Source organism: Rhinolophus hipposideros (genome assembly GCF_964194185.1).
Source record: "Rhinolophus hipposideros genome assembly, chromosome: 20".
Classification (NCBI taxonomy): Eukaryota; Metazoa; Chordata; class Mammalia; order Chiroptera; family Rhinolophidae; genus Rhinolophus; species Rhinolophus hipposideros.
In genome coordinates this window covers 49,983,180-50,001,283 of record NC_138066.1, presented here as the reverse complement: position 1 = coordinate 50,001,283, position 18,104 = coordinate 49,983,180, and the positions used below count along the sequence as shown (strand labels likewise).

Here is an 18,104-nt window from a genome sequence, read left to right as displayed (position 1 = left end):
TGCTTTGTTTATTCAGCTTTGCTCAAATCAGAGTTTCCTGGTTTGCAAAAAAAAAAAGAGAGAGAGACAGAGAGAGAGAAAGGATCAGAAGGTCTGAGGGCAGGTCTGAAGCCCACATGCAGAGGGATCTTCATGAGCTGAGATTTCTGGTCTTGAGTTCAAGGTGGGACAGGAGGCTTGAAACAATTCTCCAAACTTGGGCCACTTGTTAAAAGGAAACACCTGATTTCTCCTGTAGGTCCCATGGCCACACCACACCCAGTCCCCCGGGTAGCCCAGGGGGAGCTGAACCCACCTCTGAGCCCATCTGCAGTCTTCCTGTGGGTGGTGAAAGAGGGACCAGTGGCAGAGGGATTTGGGGTGAAGGGGTTTCAAAGGTGGTTTTACGAGAGAGGATTGTGCCCAGATTGGAAGGGAGACCCAGGGACGGCCACCTCTGAACAGGAGGCAGACCGGCAGACGGAGACCAGACGGCAGAAGCAAAGAGGGAGAGTGGGGGCAGGCGAGGCTTTCTGGGAAGGCACGAGGGCACCGACTGACAGACACGAAGCCCCACACGCTGACACACAGCCAGACGGTCTCACATGCAGGCCAGGCAGTGACACCACTGAGAACAAAAGGCACATGGGCAGGGAACCCCCGGAGACCCCAGGCTGACCTCCATAATCGGCCCAGAAGGACCCAGGCCTGGCTACTCCAGGCAGAGCGCACGTCCAGCCATGTCCTGGGACACAGCTGGGGCTCCCGGCCCAACCCAGGATTTCCCACTGCGCCCTGGAGTCAGTCTGGATGTGAGGGAAAGAAAAGGGGGTGAACCAAGAGCCCAGGACAGGAAGTCGAAGCCTTACCTCACACCATGTAAAATTAACTCAAAACAGATCAAAGGCCCAATCACAAGAGCTAAAACTATAAAATTCTTAGAAAAAAATAGGAAAAAGCTTTCTGACGTGGGGTATGACACCAAAAGCGCAGGCAACAAAAGACGAAAAATAGATAAATTGGACTTCACCAAAATTAAAAACTTTGGTGCATCAAAGGACACCATCACCATCAACAGAGTGAAAAGGCGACCCACAGAACAGGAGAAAATACTTGCAATTCGTATCTCAGATAAGGGCCTAATATCCAGAAGATATAAAGAACTCCTACAACCCAACAACAAGAAAAAACAAACAAACAACTCAAAAAACTGGCAAAAGTCTGGAACAGGCATTTCTCCAATGAAGACATACAGAGGCCAACAAGTACATGAAAAGCTGCTCAACATCACTGATCATCAGAGAAATGACTTCAAAACCACAATGAGATACCAGCTCACACCCATTAGAATGGTTATTATAAAAAGAGAGAAGGGAAGGAAGGAGGGAGGGAGAAAATAACACGGGTTGGGAGGATGCAGAGAAATTTGGAGTCCTTGGGCATTGCTGGTGGGCATGTAAAATGCTGCAGCTGCTGTGGGAAACGGTATGGCAGTACCCCCGCCCCCAATTAAACATAGAATTACCATATGACCCAGCAATTCTACTTCTGAGCATCGACCCCAAAGATCTGCAAGCAGGACTCAAGCAGATATCTACACCCCTGTTCACGGCAGCCTTACTCACAGTGGCTAAAAGGTGGAAGAAGTCAAGCATGTCCATCCCTAGAAGAACGGATGAACAAAATGTGGTCTCTCCAGCAAATGGAATATTAGTCAGCCTTAAACAGGAGGGAACTCGGACACCTGCTTTAAGGTGGATGAACCTTGACGTCATTATGCTAAGTGACATAAGCCAATCACAAAAGAGACAAATGTTACATGATTCCACTTGTATTAAGGAACCTGGAATAGGGAAATCCATCGAAAGTGGAAGGGAGGGAGGTTGCCAGGGGCCGGGGAGAGGGAGTGAGTGTTTAATGGGGACAGTTTCACTTGGGGAAGATAAAGAAGGTCCGGAGATGAATGGATGGTGGCACAACTATGTGAATGAATGTACTTACTGCCAGTGAACTGTATACCTAAGAATTGGTAAAATGGTAAATTTTACGTTACGTAATTTTACCACAGTTTTAAAAACAGTCCAGCGTCCAGGATGGAGTGCTGGGCACCCCAGGCCCTTGCGGTACGAAATGGCTGCAGTGACCGTTGGTAAATGGCTCAGGATAGTCCCAATGTCACGCTGTGTCATTATTTAGGGCAGTTCTTTAATGCATAACAATGTGACTTTCAAGTCATTCCTTAGTAGGGCTTTACATAGAAACAAATTCTCTGATCAGAAAAAAATTTGGACAGACCATTTTGGGCCTCAAAGAAATTACAAGGCACCAGGCAATGGTTACCCTCATCAGGCAGGCTGACGCAGGCACCACACTTCTCCATCCTGGGTCCACTCTGGCCCAGGGCCTGTCCCCTGCCCTCACCCTCACCCCCCACTGGTAGCTGGGGGCTGGGAGGGGCAGGGGGGGGCACACAAGAGAGCTCCCTGCAGGAAGCTGCATGAAAGGGCAGCAGGGCAGACTCCTGGCCAGCACCTGGAATCCCACAAGGGGCTGTGCTCCCCACACCTCCCCAGGGGCAGGTGGACAAGGCTCGCAGCCACCCCAAAAGGTCCAGAGTGGGACAGCGAGGGATCTGAGACATGGAATCACCCCGTGCATCCAGGACAAATGGGGACTGTGGTGGCTTGAATGGTGCCCCCACCCTCCAAAAAAATTCACATCTACCTGGAACCTATGAACGTGGCCCTATTTGGAAAAAGGGTCTTTAGTGATATAATAAGTTAAGGAACTTGAGATCCAATCATCCTGGATTATCCAGGTGGGTCCTAAATCCAGTAATGAGTGTCCTTACAAGATAGAAGCAGAGGGAGATTTGGGGCACAGAAGAAGGCTATGTAATGACAGAAGCAGAGATTGGGGTGGTACATCTATCTACAAGCCAAGGTTACTGGCAGGAGCCAGCGGCCAAGAGCCAGGAGAAAGGCCTGGAACAGAGCCTGCCTCAGGGCCTCCAGAAGAAACCAGGCCTGCCCACACCTTGATTCTGGCCTTCTGGATTCTCAAACGGGGTGAGACTCAATGGCTGCCGCGGTAAACTGAGCAGTCTCTGGTACTTGGTTACAACGGCCCTAAGAAACTACAACAGGGACCAGAACTCTCAGCGGTCAGAGCTGGAAGGGAAAGCCAAGCCTCTCATCTCGGAGACAGGAAAGTAAAGCCAGAGAGGGCGAGAGCAGGTCCAGGAAGCCGTGACCACAGAGTCAGTCCAGGCCGGGGACTCAGAGGCAAGTGGAGACAGCTGAGAAAAGGACAGGTGAGGATGCAGGCACTGCCTCCTGGTGACACAGCACCCCGAGAAGAGGGGAGTGCCAGTTCCTTCCTGCTGGGTGACCACTCTGTGCCTCACTGCTTCAGGCAGACGCCCAGCCAGGGACAGACGCCCAGTGACAGTGTGGCCCAGCATTCCAGGACCCAACACCAACATTCACGACCCAGCAGAGACTTCCACATTCCCTGCCTGCAACTCACCCTCGCAGCCCAGCTGAGCTAAGCAACAGTTCCCCAGTGGAAAGTTCCCTTCTTGGAGATTCTCTCCCTGATGAAATACAAGCACTTGGAACAAGATAAAACTGCTTAGTTTTTGCAAAAGCCACAAAGCGAGTCCAGAACAAGAAAAAAATGCAGACCCTTGGCTCGAAGGAGCGGTCTTCTGTCTCAGCGGTGGCCGGGCGGCCAGTCACTGCTCTGTGACTCATCCCCATCCTGCTGACTGACGAGCCCTCCGGCATCTTCCCAGGAGTGCCTGACCACTGACGAAGCCCCCAGGCTCACAAACCAGGCAGGAGCTGGGTGCTGCCCAGAGATGGGGCAGGGAGCAGAACGAAGGTCTCCTGAAGCCGTCTACACCTGCCCCAAGCCCCTTCCCCAAAGTGTGGACAAACCTCACCCCCGCCCCGCCAGCCGTTCCTGGACAGCTGCCGGGCAGTGGCGGAGAGCTGGCTGGACACGCCTTGAACGCCAGCCCAGTGGGGCATGAGCAGTGACAGCCACGTCTGGAATTCAGGCCAGGCGGACCCCCATTCCCCCACACACAGCATCTGGGCGCCCAACCCCCCTTGGCCTTGTGCTCACTAGGGATTGAGGTGTCACAACTGCCTTATGGTGAAACAAAGGGGCATGGCTGGCAAGAAGGAAGGAGCCCCACAGCAGGCAGGGCCCAGAACAGGCTCCAGAGCCCACTGGGGTGGGGGGGACCCTGCCTCAGCCCATGTCAGTCCAACTCCCTCCCTCTACAGATTAAGAAACTGAGGCCCTGGCCACAAAGGGACTTGTTCAAGCAGGGACAGGGTGGAACTCGCTTCCCCAGGGACAGATCAAGTGCCGAGTTACCATTAAAGACCAAAGCCAAGATCTGATCAGGCCTGAGGAACGTGGGGAACAAGCTCAGGGATTTTCATTGCCATTCATATCTGTAACCAGTTTCTAACTGAGCTTTGAAAGAAATGAGTAACTTTTTTCATGAAAATGCATCCCAATGAGGACTTCATAGAAAGTACCGATTTTCCCTCCAGCACATCCAGAGACAACACTCCACGTCATCCCTCGCTGTGCTGTCCTCAGCGGCAGGCGGTGGCACTCCGCACAGTTGTAAAGACACAGCTGACCAGCTCCAAAAGCGCTTTTGTTCAGTTCAGGAAAAGCTCCTGGAGTTTGGCTGGCCCGGAAGGTTCCAAGACATGGCCATCACCCCTGACTCCCCAGGGACCTCCTCCTGGCCTTGGTATGCCAGCTCTCTGGGTCCCCTGGTGATCACCCATCTAGGCCTTCGCTTGGTCATCTAAAATGAAGGCTGCGCCCGAGGCCCCCCAGGCCTCTGCCAGCCAGGACAGAGGACTGGCCGTCCTGCCAGGTTGGGTCCCTCTTAGTGCCCCCTGCTCTGCAGCCCCTGCCAGGCTGAGAACAGGGAATCCTGGCTCTACACTTCCGCCTACCCCCACAGGGTCCATGTCACCGAGCTCAAACACAGATGAGGTGCGCTTTTGCCAGCTGTGCCTTCCGCTGCTGTCCATGGGCGCCCCACCTCCTGTGGTCAGTGTGCTGTGCCCATCTGTGCATGCCCAGCAACACAGGTAGGCACACACGTGCACGCAAATGTACGCACACGCGCACACACATGCGCGCACACACGTACTGTCAGCAGCTCTCCTTCCCAGAGCTGCTCCACTCAAACCAGCCTTTCTTATCTCCGGCCTCTTGGGGACCCCCCCCCAAAAACCACAGAGTGGTACACAACAGACCAGGGCCAATGGCACTGTGGGGTGACAGTCTCCGCCTCACCGCGACGCAGGGGTCAGCTCAGAACATCTAAAGCCCAGAGCGAGGCTGATGCCCGAGGATGCATCACACGTGCTCCATGGCCCCCAGCTCCGGTTGGAGGGCTGCGCAGACACTACGATGCAGGGAATGACTCCTGATGCTGTCAGAGGCCGACAGTCCCCGCATACAAAGCCTGGCTGAAGGAGCTGCCGGCCTGACCTGGAGAAGAGGGCCATCTCGCTGAGCAGCCTGTTCCTCTTCAGTTTGTGGCCCTCACCTTGCCCCCCGGGGCTGTGCCCGCTCAGTGGGGCTGCCCACTTGGCCTGTCTCCGAGAAGCTCACGGCCTAGGGGGCTGGACCTACGTAGGCCGTGGGGGCGGGTCCAGGCACCAATAGGCCCCTGCAGCCCAGCAGGCCGCCTGCCCTCCCTCCTTGCCCTGACCTGACGTGACATCCAGATGTGTTAAGCAGTAATTCTGCTCCAGGATGTGAGCAGCGCCCACATCGTTCATCTTTCTGTTCTGAACTGTCCCTCTGTAACCATGGATGATTGTCACTGCCCTCCCCCCCCACGCATAACCCCTTTGCCGGTGAGTACAGGACCCAAATGACACTGTGACCCCCAAGCAGGCTTCGTCGTAATCCCCCCGAGCCCGGAGCAGCACGAGACAGGTTCCCTCCGATGCGCGCGCGCACGCGCGCGCGCGCACACACACACACACGCACCCGCGCATCTGCACGTCTCGTCTGGGCACCGGGAGCGTCCACATCTGTAATCAAGTCGCAGGAAGGCACCAAAATGCTATTTCAGGGAGGGGACCCCGGCGGCCTTGAAGGCAGACTGTGGCTGGCAGAGAGAAGAGAAACCTCACGGTGGACAAACCACCCACCGCCCAGACTCCGCGCCCGGGGCCAAGGCCAAGGCCCCCGCCCGCCCCGAGACCAGCGCCAGCGCCACCGGCCACCGCCGTCGGAAGACGCACAAGTGGCGCATTGGGAAATGAAGGAGAAGCGGCGAGGGGAAGGGGGCCGAGTTTAACTAAAAGCCGGACTCAGAGAAGCTCAGCTTCTGGAACCTTACACCCCGCGACCTCAGAACCGTCCAGAGGAACAGAAACATGTCCGCAAAAAGGAGCACAGCTGGGCCCGGGCGCCGGTTGCCCGCAGCGCACGTGGAGCTCGGGGGAGGGCGTGGGGGAGGGCCGCCTACCTGAGATCCGGTCTCTCTCCATCACCGCGATATATTTAGCAGCAGGCGGAGTCCGGGTGCCCCGTTCCAGAGGCGTCCTCCCCTTTCTCACCCCGCCGCCCGCCCCCTTTCTGCCTCCTCCTCCTCCAAAAACACTCTTTGTCTGGTCTAATTTCTTCAATCTGCTGCGATCGCCAATGCCTCCAAATTACCACATTTCCATGTGCTGATCATATGTGCGCGCTCCCAACTGCAGCAGCATTGTCTCCGGCTCCGGCGGACGGACAGCGAGCGAAGGGGAGCACGCGGGGAGCGGGGAGGCGGAGCGAGCGCGGACGTGGGCCGCGACGTGGGCCGCGACGGGCTCCGCGGCCCGGGGCCTCCTGCTCCCGCGGGCGGGCGGGCGGTCGCGCGGCTTCCGGCCGGACCTTCTCTCCACCCCGCGGGCCCTCCGCCGAGGCGCGCTCGCTGCTCGTGTTTAATATCCACTTGGAGAAGCTTAACTTAGCCTCTTGGACACCAGCGCGCGGAGTCAAATTCCTGGCGACGTCCAGAGTCTTTCATTTTCCCGCTCCCGCGACGCTCCGGTTCCCTCCGGTTCAAGCGGCTGAAAAGCCTGACTGCGGGGCCGCCCTCACCTTCCTCCCAACGCGCCGGCCCCTGTCCCTCGACCCCACGCGGCGCGAAGGAGGGGCCGTGTCCAGGGAAGGCTCAGGAGCACCTGCCCGAGTTGAACCCCGCGAAGTCACCCCTGCCGGCGCCCTGATGGCCGTCAGCTTGTCAGCTTGCGGTGACAGAGGCAGCTGGGCGTCCCCGCCCAAGCTGAAAGGGAGAGAGGGATGGAGACTTCCTGGAAGATTCCTACCACACACTCATGAGTCAGTGAGTCTCCAGCTGTCCCCTGGGAGGGAGCGTGGCTCCTTATGGCCGACTTCCCCAGACTCAGGCCTCTCCTCGAGGGAACATGGGGCCAGCAGGGCTGGGGGTGCAGTGCTCTTTCCTGCTCTTCACCTGGGGGGGGGGGCTGCTTACCTGGCAACCTCAGGGGGCCCCACCAGCACCTGGTCAGAGTCAGGGCTGGGGGGCTGGGGGACATCCCCTCTGTTCTGTAAACTGCATCACCTCAAGCTGGCAGCCCTGGGCCCCAGACAGAGACAGGTTTTGTTTGCCTGAACCTGAAAATGTGTATTCTGTGCCAACGTGGAACACTCAGGCGATTTCGCTGAAAACTCCAGATTTTCCGCTTCTCTTGGAAAAGGGAGGGCATGTGGCCACACTGGACGAGTCTTCCTGCCTGGCCATATGGGCTGGTTTGAAGAGTGCTACCCCCTTTAGATGAAACCACATTTTCCCCGTTTGCTCTGGTCCGCACGGCTCCTTCACTCCTTTTCATTCTTTGCCTCCCCCCATCCCCACAGCCTCTGAGTTTGCAGTCCCTGCCCCACGCAGCCACGTGCTCTCCCCCCAAACAGCCCTGGGAGGTGGTCAGGCCTCCGGTGTCCCTCCTCATGCCACCCTCTCTCCCCACAGGAGGCTCCACGATGATGGCCATGATGGCCCACACACAACTCACTGCCAGATGATATGGTCAAAGTCCCCAACCCCTCCTGCCCGGGACAGGACCCCAAGTGCAGTCTGCTGGGTAACAAAGGAATCTTCCTGGTGCAGAGGGATATAATTTCCAGCTTTCTGGGAGACCCCACATAGCAACCACCTTCCCCCAGCCACCGCCAGCAGAGCCTGGAGGACAGCCCCAAAGGTGGCCTGCAAGGTGAGGAAAGGTAGGACCAGTGCCTCAGCCAAGGAGCGCCCGGGGGTTCAGGCACTATGGTGAGCTGAATGGCCCTCAAAGATATTGCATCCAAATTCCTGGAACCTGTAAAGGGGACCTTATTTGGAGAGTCGTTGTAGGTGGGGTTAAGTGAAGGATCTTGAGATGGAGAGATGAGCCTAGATTACTGGGGTGAGCCCGAGAAGCCATCACATGTACTCATAAGAGGGAGGCAGAGAGAGATCTGACATCCATTCACAGAGCAGGGGACGTGAATTTGGAGACATGAAGGCCTGGAAGGCTGGAGCGATGCAGCCACAAGCCAAGGAATGCCAGCGGCCCTGGGAATAGGACGAGGCCAGCAACAGATTCTCCCTCAGCCTGGGGAGGGCAGACGGCCCTGCAGACACCTTGATTTCCCACTTCCGGCCTCCAGCGAGGGAACACATGTCTGTGGGTTTAAAGGCCCCAGCTTGTGCTGCTTTGTTACAGCAGCGAGAGGACACTCACACAGGCACCACACACCAACTAAAGAGCCCGTGTTCCCTGGATCCCACTTTCTGCTGATTACACTCCATTCTAAAACATTACGTTAAACCCACCACCAACGATCGTTGAGTTAGAACAACAGGAATCATGGAAATTTTTTGGTTTATTTAAACTCTTCTCCAATCTTGAAAAAAATACTCCTTATTGGTTTTTCTGATTATAAATGTAACATATGTTCATCGTATTAAATTTAGAAACTGCAGAAAAACCTGTAAAAAAAAAACCCTTTAATGCCAACTGGACTCTCTAACACCAATTCCAGCTGCGGCCGCAGACCCAGGCCAGCTGGTGTGCCAGGACGAGGGGCCGGGCTGGGCAAGGACGAGATGCGGGCCAGGCCAGGCCTCGCCCTGCAGGCTTCCCGCTGCACACTGTGGATTTCACTGGTATGGTTGGTGCAGCCGCTGAGCACACAACTTTGGCCCTCGGTTTTCCCCGGCATAGTTTGGCTCAAGGTCCATTCCCCGACTATGCCTAAAAATCCAAGCATTCTGGCCCAAGTGGGGGATAATTTGAAACCGAAAACTTGGCAGCACCGATTGGCTCGGAAGAGGCTCAAGTTAGTTATGAGCCAGCACAGAGGCTGGGCGAAGAGGTGGGGTGAGGCCAGCCAATCGGGGACAGGGACAGCCCACCTCACTGCTCACTGAGTCCCGGCCTCCTCTCCAGCACCCACCACTCAAGGACACCTGACCAGGCCAGGCTAGACCCCTGTCCCCAAAGTGGGTCCCCCAGATGGTGCCATCCTCTAGAACACTGACGGGGTTCTAGGTTCTGTAAAGCTTTATCCTGTCTTAGATTCACCAGGTATATGAGCATAATAAATGCCGTGAGCAGTCCCAGGGAGGGGGGTGCTTTAACCCAGCACCTCCCAAACTGAACCAATGCTTGCTGTCTCAGCAAGGCAGGAGCCCCCAGGCCACAGCTTCAGGAAACCACGTGTGCCAGCCAACAAGCCCCAGGTCCCCGCGAGCCCAGCCTGCCCACATCCTGGAGGGGATACTGTTGCCTTACAGCCCCTTCCAGACAGTTCTGAAGGGTGCAGTCTGTCCATCACCCCCACAGACCTGCACCTGTGAGCTGCACTCTCCCTGTCCCCTCCTTTTCATTGTCACCATCACCTTCAAGGGGCCCGGTGCAGGGTGAGGAGGAAGCATGAGGACTGCTTTATCCGGAAAAACCCTGCTCTGCACCCTTCCGGGCAGCACATCTACGTTTCCCCGCACCAGGCTGGGAGGGTCCACAACAGTAAGAGGCGTCCTCGGGGGTGCCGGAGCTCCCACCGCCAGGCCAGCTCCAGGTGCTCCTGCCCTGGACGTCAGGGAGGGGTGATGGGCCTTGGTGTGCACTGTGGGGAAGGGCGCTGAGGGGGTGAGGGCCGCGGGCTTCAGCTGAAAGGACGCTTTCTGAGCCTCTGGCCTGGCTTTTCCAGCCACCTCTCACCTCCCCCTCCCCTGACGCAGGTAGTTGTGATTCCTCCACGATGAGCTCCAAACTCTAGGGCCTGTACAACCTCTCACTTTTAAAGATGACTTTTCTGTTCATTTCCTGTTCACGACTAGACTTGACCACTAAAGTGTGCTTCCCTGAGTTAAAAATAAAGGAGCTCCGTCCCGACCCCCGACCCCTCCTCCTGTGGCCACGGCTACTATACCTGCCAGCAGAGCGGGCAGCCGGCCGAGACCCTCCAGGGCCGGCCCCAGTCTGGCCGCCTGCAGCCTCCCATTGCAGGATGGATTCCGGGCCTGGGGCCGGCTGCATTCCTCTCTGGAATCTTCTCTCCACTTTTTATTGTGCCTCAAGTTTCGGCTGTTCCTAAATAAATACAACCCAGCGACTCTCTGCCCCTGGGACGGCTGCAGGGTTTACTGGTGCAAAGAGCCTGGGCCGGCCTGTTGCTTTGGGATTTCTTCCAGGTCATTGTGGAAGAGAACCGAGGCGATGAGAGAAGCAGGCCAGGCGGGGCCGGACTCCTCCTCTCACGGCCCTCACGCTCAGCCAGCATTCCTGAAGGAGGCCCCCAGCTGCCTGCGCAGAGCATGGGGGGGCTAGTGGAGTGGAGACCAGGAGGAGTCGGCCCTAGAGCCCGGGGTGTAAGCCCCCCCAGAATACTGAGAGCTGGTGTCTTTCTCTTCCACCGGGAGCCCAATATCCTGCCTGCTCAGTGACATGCTCACTACGTGTACAGTGAATTTAAGGATCTGACGTGTCAATCATCCAGTTCTGCCCAACGGAACTTCCCGTGATGATGTCAGCGTCCTGTGTGTGTCTGCCATGTCCAATATGGCAGGCACGTGTGGCTGCTGAGCGCTTGCAATGTGGCCAGGGCTACTGAGGAACTGAGTTTTAGTTTTGTGTTCTGTAACTACATTTAATAATTTCAACCTAAGTGGCCACGTGTGCGTACTGGCTGCCCCGCTGGGCAGGGTTTGCGTCCTTCTCCTCCCTGGAGACATCATATCCTCCGTCAGTTTCTCCCCCAGAAGGCAAACCAAGAGAAAAGCTACTCTTCAACCAAGCTTCTCCCATCAAATCCAATTCAACAATACGTCCTGCTTGCCTGCTGTGTGCCGTGAGTGCCTGGTCTGTGGGCTGGGGGACATGGAAAGCCCAAGGCCAGCCTACCACAGGGGACTGGCAGGTTGGGTCCACGTTACACTGGAAGGAGAATGCCTTCGGCGGTGACAGCACACAGGGCCGATTCCCAAGCTGTGACCCATGGGGCGGCTGGAGCACTGGGAGCGGGGAGGGAGGAAGCAGTACGCTGGGGCTGGACCGGGGAGTCTGGGCCAGGCTGGGAGCGACAGGACACCTTCCTTGGGGTTGAGGCTATCCTGTGGGGAGAAAGGAGCCCAGGGTTCTTTAAGCCAGAGGACCATGAGCAGGTCCTGCTGTAAGTAATCACGTGGGTGGAGCCTATTATCCAGTTCCTGGCACACAGGTGGGACTTAGCAAATGGCCAGTGCCTGGGGAGGAGCCTCCTGTGGGGAGAAAGGGTGGGCATGAGGAGGGACACCGGAGGCCTGACCACCTCCCAGGGCTGTTTGGGGGGAGAGCACATGGACAAGATCTTGGCAATCTGTTGACCAGGGCATAGAGGTCAAGGACGACTTTGAGACTTCCTGCTTGAGCCCCTGGGTGGATGGCAAGGCTGAGACGCGAAGGCAATGAAGGAGCAGGTGTCAGTGGTGAGAGAGGAAGTAAGGAGCCAGGCGTGCCTGTGGGAGCCCAGGCGCAAGCACCACAGGCAACCAAGGCCCAGCGTTTCTTCCTTGGCCTGCTCCCCACCCCAAAGGCACATCCCCTCCCTTTTGCCCTCATGGCCTGACACAGAGCATCTGGCCATTCCACACATTTCCTGAGCAGCTATTCTGTGCCAGGCAGCGTTCCTAGTGCCCTGGAGAAATGGAGAACCAGCCTGCCGGCCCCACCGGTGCAGCACTTCCTGGCCGTGGGGCCATGACCATCCTATTAGACAATGAGAACAGCTGAGTGTGTGAATGTTAGGCTGAGGCTCACTGGGTGGGGCCCTTAATGGTGGGGGTGGCGGGCAGCCTCCCTGAACAAAGGGATGTGTGAGCAGGGACAGGAAGGTGGAGGTGGGGAGGGAGCCAACCCAGACAAGCGGCACTTAGGAAGCCCTTTCTGTAGTGTCACCCACATAACAACCAGGTGGGAAGGTAGTTTCCTAGGGCTGCTGTAACAAATCCCCATTAACTGAGTGGCTTAAAACAACAGAAATTGATTCTCTCAGTTCTAGAGACAGAAGTTCAAAGGCAGGGTGTCAGAGGTTCTGGGAAAAATCCTTCCTTGACTTCCAACTTCTGGTGGCCCCAGGCGTTCCTTGGCTTGTGGCTGCATTACTTCCATCTCTGCTTCCTTCTTCACATGGCCATCTCCCCAGGTGTCTGTGTCTCGCCTCTTCTTATAAGGACCCAGGCAATGGATTCAGGGCCTACCCTAATTCCAATATGACTTCATCTCCAGATCCTTAACTAATCACATCTGTAAAAGACCTATTTCCAAATCAGGTCACTTTCTGTGGTTCTGGGTGAACATGAGTTTGGTGGGGACAGGATTCTATCCACTACAGAAGGAAAGCGAGTGGGGCTGGGGAGGAGGCCACGAACCCCAGGGGTATGTGAAGGAGGAAAAGCGGGTCCCGGCAACACACCGGATGTCAGAGGAGAAGGAGAAGGTTCCAGGGACCGGCTGGCTGGCTGGGCTGGGCCACAAGGATGTGAGGAAGCAGCCAGTGCCTGGGAACCAGAGCAAAGGTCGGCCAGACACTGTGGGCTGGGAGGCAGCTGCCCAGATGGGCTGCTTGGGGCCCAGAAAGTGGGTGAGTGTGCAGAAGAAACTGGACATGCACTTGGGAGGGTTGAGGGAGGCCATCCTCATAACCCAGCAGATCTATCCAAGAAAACACGAGAATGCTTTCGGCCGAGTTGGTGACCAAGGACACCTTGCGTGGACATGGACCTCCAGCAGCAGCCCAATGGGGAGATACCCTCCCTGCCCGCACAGGGGCCCTCGCGTGTGGTCACAGAGAATGCACTAAGGTACAGGGATCTACGTGCATAAATCTCAGAGTCATCCCTCTGTATGAAAAAGCAAAGAGTAGCAGCCGACTGCCGCCACCTCACCCCGCCCCTATCACAGGCTGAGACGTTCTGCAGACACAACACAGACAGGCTCACAGTACCGTGTTCTAAATGCAGACCAGTGGTGGCCTTGGCGGGAACGGAGGCGGGGGCGTGGAAAGGGTCACCCAGGGGCTTGGGCTACACCTGTAACACCTGTTTCTTAAGCAGGATGAGGGGGTGCACATGTGTCTTATTTTATTCTTTATATTTTTATACATCTAACACAAAATGAGTAAGCCTGTCCATAAGGTTGACTGTGGGTGTGGTTTGAGCTGAGGGAATGTGGCTCAGGCCAGAAATATCCATCTCTGGCCTGGTCCCACATGCGGCCTTGGGAAACCTAAAATAAAGAGGGCACCTCATGTGATGCGGCCCGTTTGTAAGGGTCAGAGGGATAAGGAGGCTGAGGGGTTGGGGGTTTGAGAAAGAACCCCACTTGGATGAAGGTTGTAGCTGCCCGGAGGCAGGGCTTTGAGGCGGGAGCCAGGAAGACGGAAAGAGGCTCTCGGAGGAGCCTGCAGGGTCCCCAGAGAGATTTCGTGTGTCAGCAGGCGATTCCATGCAAAACCCAGATCACTATTTGCAGCTTTGGGCTTCAGCAAATTATGCCTTAGGCTTCCAAGTGGAGCCTGGTCACAGCTGCCAAGTGCTGACGGCACAGAACTGGCCAGTCTAAGCACAGGGAGGCAACGGCCAGAGGAGGCTGGGTCCACACAGCCCAGGACGCCAGGCTCCTGAAACCTCCCTCCCAAAGCACAGGGCGTCTCCCTAGCCCATCACACGGAGGCAGCCCCTAGACCCAGACCCGCAGGTGAGAGGGAGGGAGGTGGAGAGGCAGCCGGCTTCAGAGGCAACAGCCCCAGAGGAAAGCTCCCTAGAAATGCAGCAGTGGCCAGGCAGTCCAGTGGTTAGCGGCCCGACATGGCTGAGGGGGCGGGATCCTGTTTAACCACAGTGTGAATCACCGAGCTGCCCCGAAGTCCAACAGCCAGGCGTCACCCTTCCCTTCCCACACCTGGTTCCATCCTGCACCGCAATGGGCCTCGTACACACTCACAGCCTGCACATTACATGCCACCTCACGTTACCCCACTTCTACCCCCACTCCCTGCAAAGAGCCACCCTCGGCCAGCCCATGGGCCTGGGGGTGCCTAGCCCACTGGCAACTGTCACTTCTGAAGGATGGCCTTGGGGAGAGGTTTGCACTGGCCCTGGAAGTAGGCTCAGGAATATCTGAGGATGGAATTCCGGGGTCCCAGGTAGCTAGCATGGTCTGGAACTGTCAAATTTCACAGCCGCTAGTCCCATGCAGATATGAAGTGGAAATTAATTAAAAATAAATTAGTTAAATAATTCTACGCAAATGAGTGAATAAATAAAATAAACTTAACGGCGTATACTTCAGGTGCTAACAGCCACATGTGGCTAGTGGTTACCACATTGGACAGGACAGACGTGGAACGTCTCCACTGGACAGAGCTGGTCTAGCAGGTGGGAGGTGGGCTCCACGTGGCACATCCCTGCTCTAGAATGGCTGCTCCATGAGGGCACACACCCTGCCTCTTATGTCACCACGACGTCCCCTCCACTGGTCCCACCGGGGATCTGGCACCCAGTAGGCCCTCACCACATTTCTGCTCCTCTCAAGGAGTTTGCTGTTTCTTTGGGAGGGGGCAAGTCCCTTCATCTCTGGGCCCCAACATCTTCTGAGAAGAGGCCACCAGAACAAGCACAGGCCCCCGGCCTGGCAGCTGCACGTGACAGCAGAGAACAAGGTAGGCTCCTGTGATGGTCACACTGGGGTCAGGTCAGGGAGGCCGGAGATGCCCGATGGGGAAAAGCTGCACAGACCCAACCCCGAGCACTGAGGTTGGGAGGCGGAGCCCCCAGGCCCCCTCGCCCCCTGCCCTGTGCTTCCCAGGCTGGGGCCCGAGTTCGTAGAGAACCTTCCAAGCCTGTGAACAGTAATTCATTTCTGCCCCAGATGAACAAGGAAGGCCAAGGCTGAACAAGCCACTTACCTGGGCCAGTTGGGTCACCAAGCTTCCGGAGACGGCCACTGGAGGTCCGCGTGACTCCTAAAGACAGGGGCAGAGGGCAAAGGTCATATGAGGCTGCTAGGAGCCCAGAATACTGGGCATATTCTCACCTGTGCTCCTGCCAGGGGCTCCAGAGGCAGAAACTGGTCCCTTGTGAAGCCAGAGGCCCTAGTCCTACTGGTTAACACCTGGACCCAGCAGCCACCTGCAGCGACAGCCACCTCTGCCTGGAGGCTTGCCACAGGCCCGGCATGGGGCCAAACCCTTCACACACATTTTCCCACCTCACTCTCACCACACCTTATTTTGCAGATAAGGGAGCGGAGTCTCCATGGGGTTGAGTAACTTCTCCGAGGCCATACAGCTACGAGCAATTGAGGATAGAATAAACCAAGTCCATCAAACTCCAAACTCGGGGGTTGGCTTAAGTGTGCCAGGTCACCGGGACTATCTGTGGGACAGGGACAGGAGCTGGCACACGGTCCGGCCTGGGCAACCTCCAATATAACCCACGGCCGCCTGACCTGAGACCGGGTTGCCCTGCACCAGGGTTTGTGACGGGGCAGCCAGGCTGGAGTTGGGAGGGTGGAGGACAGGCTGTTCTCTCCTCCACCCCCCAGGAGGGACAAGAACAGAGCCTCAGATTAACATGGCCTCACACTGCATGCACTCCCTCCTTGCATACACCCCTCAGCCCAGCGCTTCATCCTTGGAGAGGCTTATGGCCGGCAATTCCCAACTCGAGGAGATTTGCTGAGGTGCTAAGCCAAGCACACCCGAGAGGTGCCAGGGTGGGCAGCCACGGGCAGTGGGTGGCCGCTGAATCACGGCCAGGTCCCATGCTTAGGCCATCCTTCAGAGAGCAGCAGGGACACCCAGGTGGGCCCAGCAGAGGCCGTCCCCATAGAGGGCAAGACCAGCTGGAGTAGAGCCTGCTGCTGAGGAGGGGCCCAGGGTAGACCCAGACTCCACGCAGAACGCAGGCTCCTCCCCTGCAGTCCTCCAGAGACGCTCTCCTAACATTCATTCATTCATTCATTCTTGCATTCCATAAACGCTCTCCTAAACTGTGACCAACTTAAAATGAATGTAGCCGGCAGGCAATGTGTCTGAAGGTTCCAGAGCCCCAGACAGGATGACCTGCAGACCTGGTCTTCATGTCCAGCTCCCTGGGGACACACACACCCTCCATGTCTGCAGGATGACTCAGCAGCTAACAGCAGGATGGGCATGGTCTGTCCCTTCCAAGGCCATGAATTGATAGATACCTGCCACTAAGCCTCTTTTCATGCGCTGCTGAACCCACCCAGCATGTGAATAGCATCGCAGAGAGGCAGGCGGCACATGGGTCCTCGAGTGGCCAGGAAGACCAGCTGAGCGTTGACGGGCCGGGCGGACGCCGTGCAGTCACCACTCCCACTTGCCAAGGCTCGATGACCGCCGCAAGCTGCACGTCCACTCTCCCCCTCACTCAACCCCACAACCCCATGGGGCAGGTGCCACCACCCCATTTCACAGATGAGGGAAGCGAGGCTCGGAAGCCCCACAGCTGCCGAATTCTCCCACAGCGCCCCCAGCCCCACGCCAGCCACCTCGGTGACCATTAAGGTTGACTGCAAGTGTCCACGTAACAAGACTACCAGGGGACCCAGGTATTTGGTGACATTATCTGTGGGCGTGTCTGTGAGGGTGTTTCCAGGGGACTGAGGAAAGCAGGCCATTCCCCCCAGGGTGGGTGGGCACCTCTCAGCCCACTGAGCCTGGACAGAATGACAGGCTGAGGAAGGGAGCGCACTCTCTCTGCCGGACGGGAACATGGTCTCCTGCCCGCGGACGGAGACTTCCACCCTCGGTTCCCCTGGTTGTGGCGCTTTCGGACTTGGACCGCCCAGCCTGCAGCGGCAGGTGGTGGAACTCTTCAGCCTCCATAATTGTGTGAACTAATGCCTTATGATAAACCTCTTTCTGTATTTCTCCATCTTGCCCACTGGTTCTGTTGCTCTGGAGAACCCTGGCTAATAACAGTAACCTCCCACGGCAGAGATGAACGCTGCCTTCCCTCGGAGCCCACCTGACAGATGTCCTGTCTGCTCACTGCTGAGCGATGAAAACTCCGTCCCTCTCAGAGGTCCATCCAGAGGCAGGGCTCCGACCACGCCGCAGATCTTTGGGGGTCAGGAGGAGCCCGCATCTGGCTCCCAAAACCGACAGCCCCCTTTAGACCAGCAGAGGGCTGGCCCAGAGAGGCGCTGGTGGGCTGAGAGGCGCAGGGGAGGACAGTGCTGCTCCCCACCAAGGCCGCTAAGAGCGTACAGGAGGAACCTGGGCAGCCCCAGCCCAGCTTGCCTCGCGTCCACGAGGGCTGTGCCTCCCTCCACACGACTAACTGGGAGCCGCACTGCGTATAATGAGAAGTAGTACCATCTGGCCCCACCCCACGGTCACAGCATGAGCTACTTAGAGGTCAGTTGTCTGGGCTGAGAGTGGCACCAGTGAGCAACAGCTGTGCTGGTAAATGTGGAGTCCCCAGTGTGGAAACAGTCCCGCACGAGGAATCGAGAAGGAACGGGCCCAGCATGCCTGTGGACTGACTCACTTCCGGCTGCGCTCCCCTG

At 57.0% G+C, this 18,104-nt stretch overlaps 1 protein-coding gene across 4 annotated transcripts in view; it reads right to left on the bottom strand.

Annotated features, from left to right (window-relative positions):
• The window catches only part of SEPTIN9 (septin 9), a 152,450-nt gene that overhangs the window by 121,447 nt on the left and 12,899 nt on the right, over nt 1-18,104 (bottom strand). For 2 of the 4 annotated variants that reach the window (XM_081029921.1, XM_081029930.1), the window contains exon 2: nt 15,472-15,528. The exons of 1 other annotated variant lie outside the window; for it this stretch is intronic. In XM_081029921.1, coding sequence (XP_080886047.1) covers nt 15,472-15,528 — 57 coding nt within the window. Of the gene's footprint in view, nt 1-6,505; nt 7,229-15,471; nt 15,529-18,104 lie in introns of those variants that run through there. One more of the 4 variants, XM_081029928.1, reaches the window with a different exon arrangement.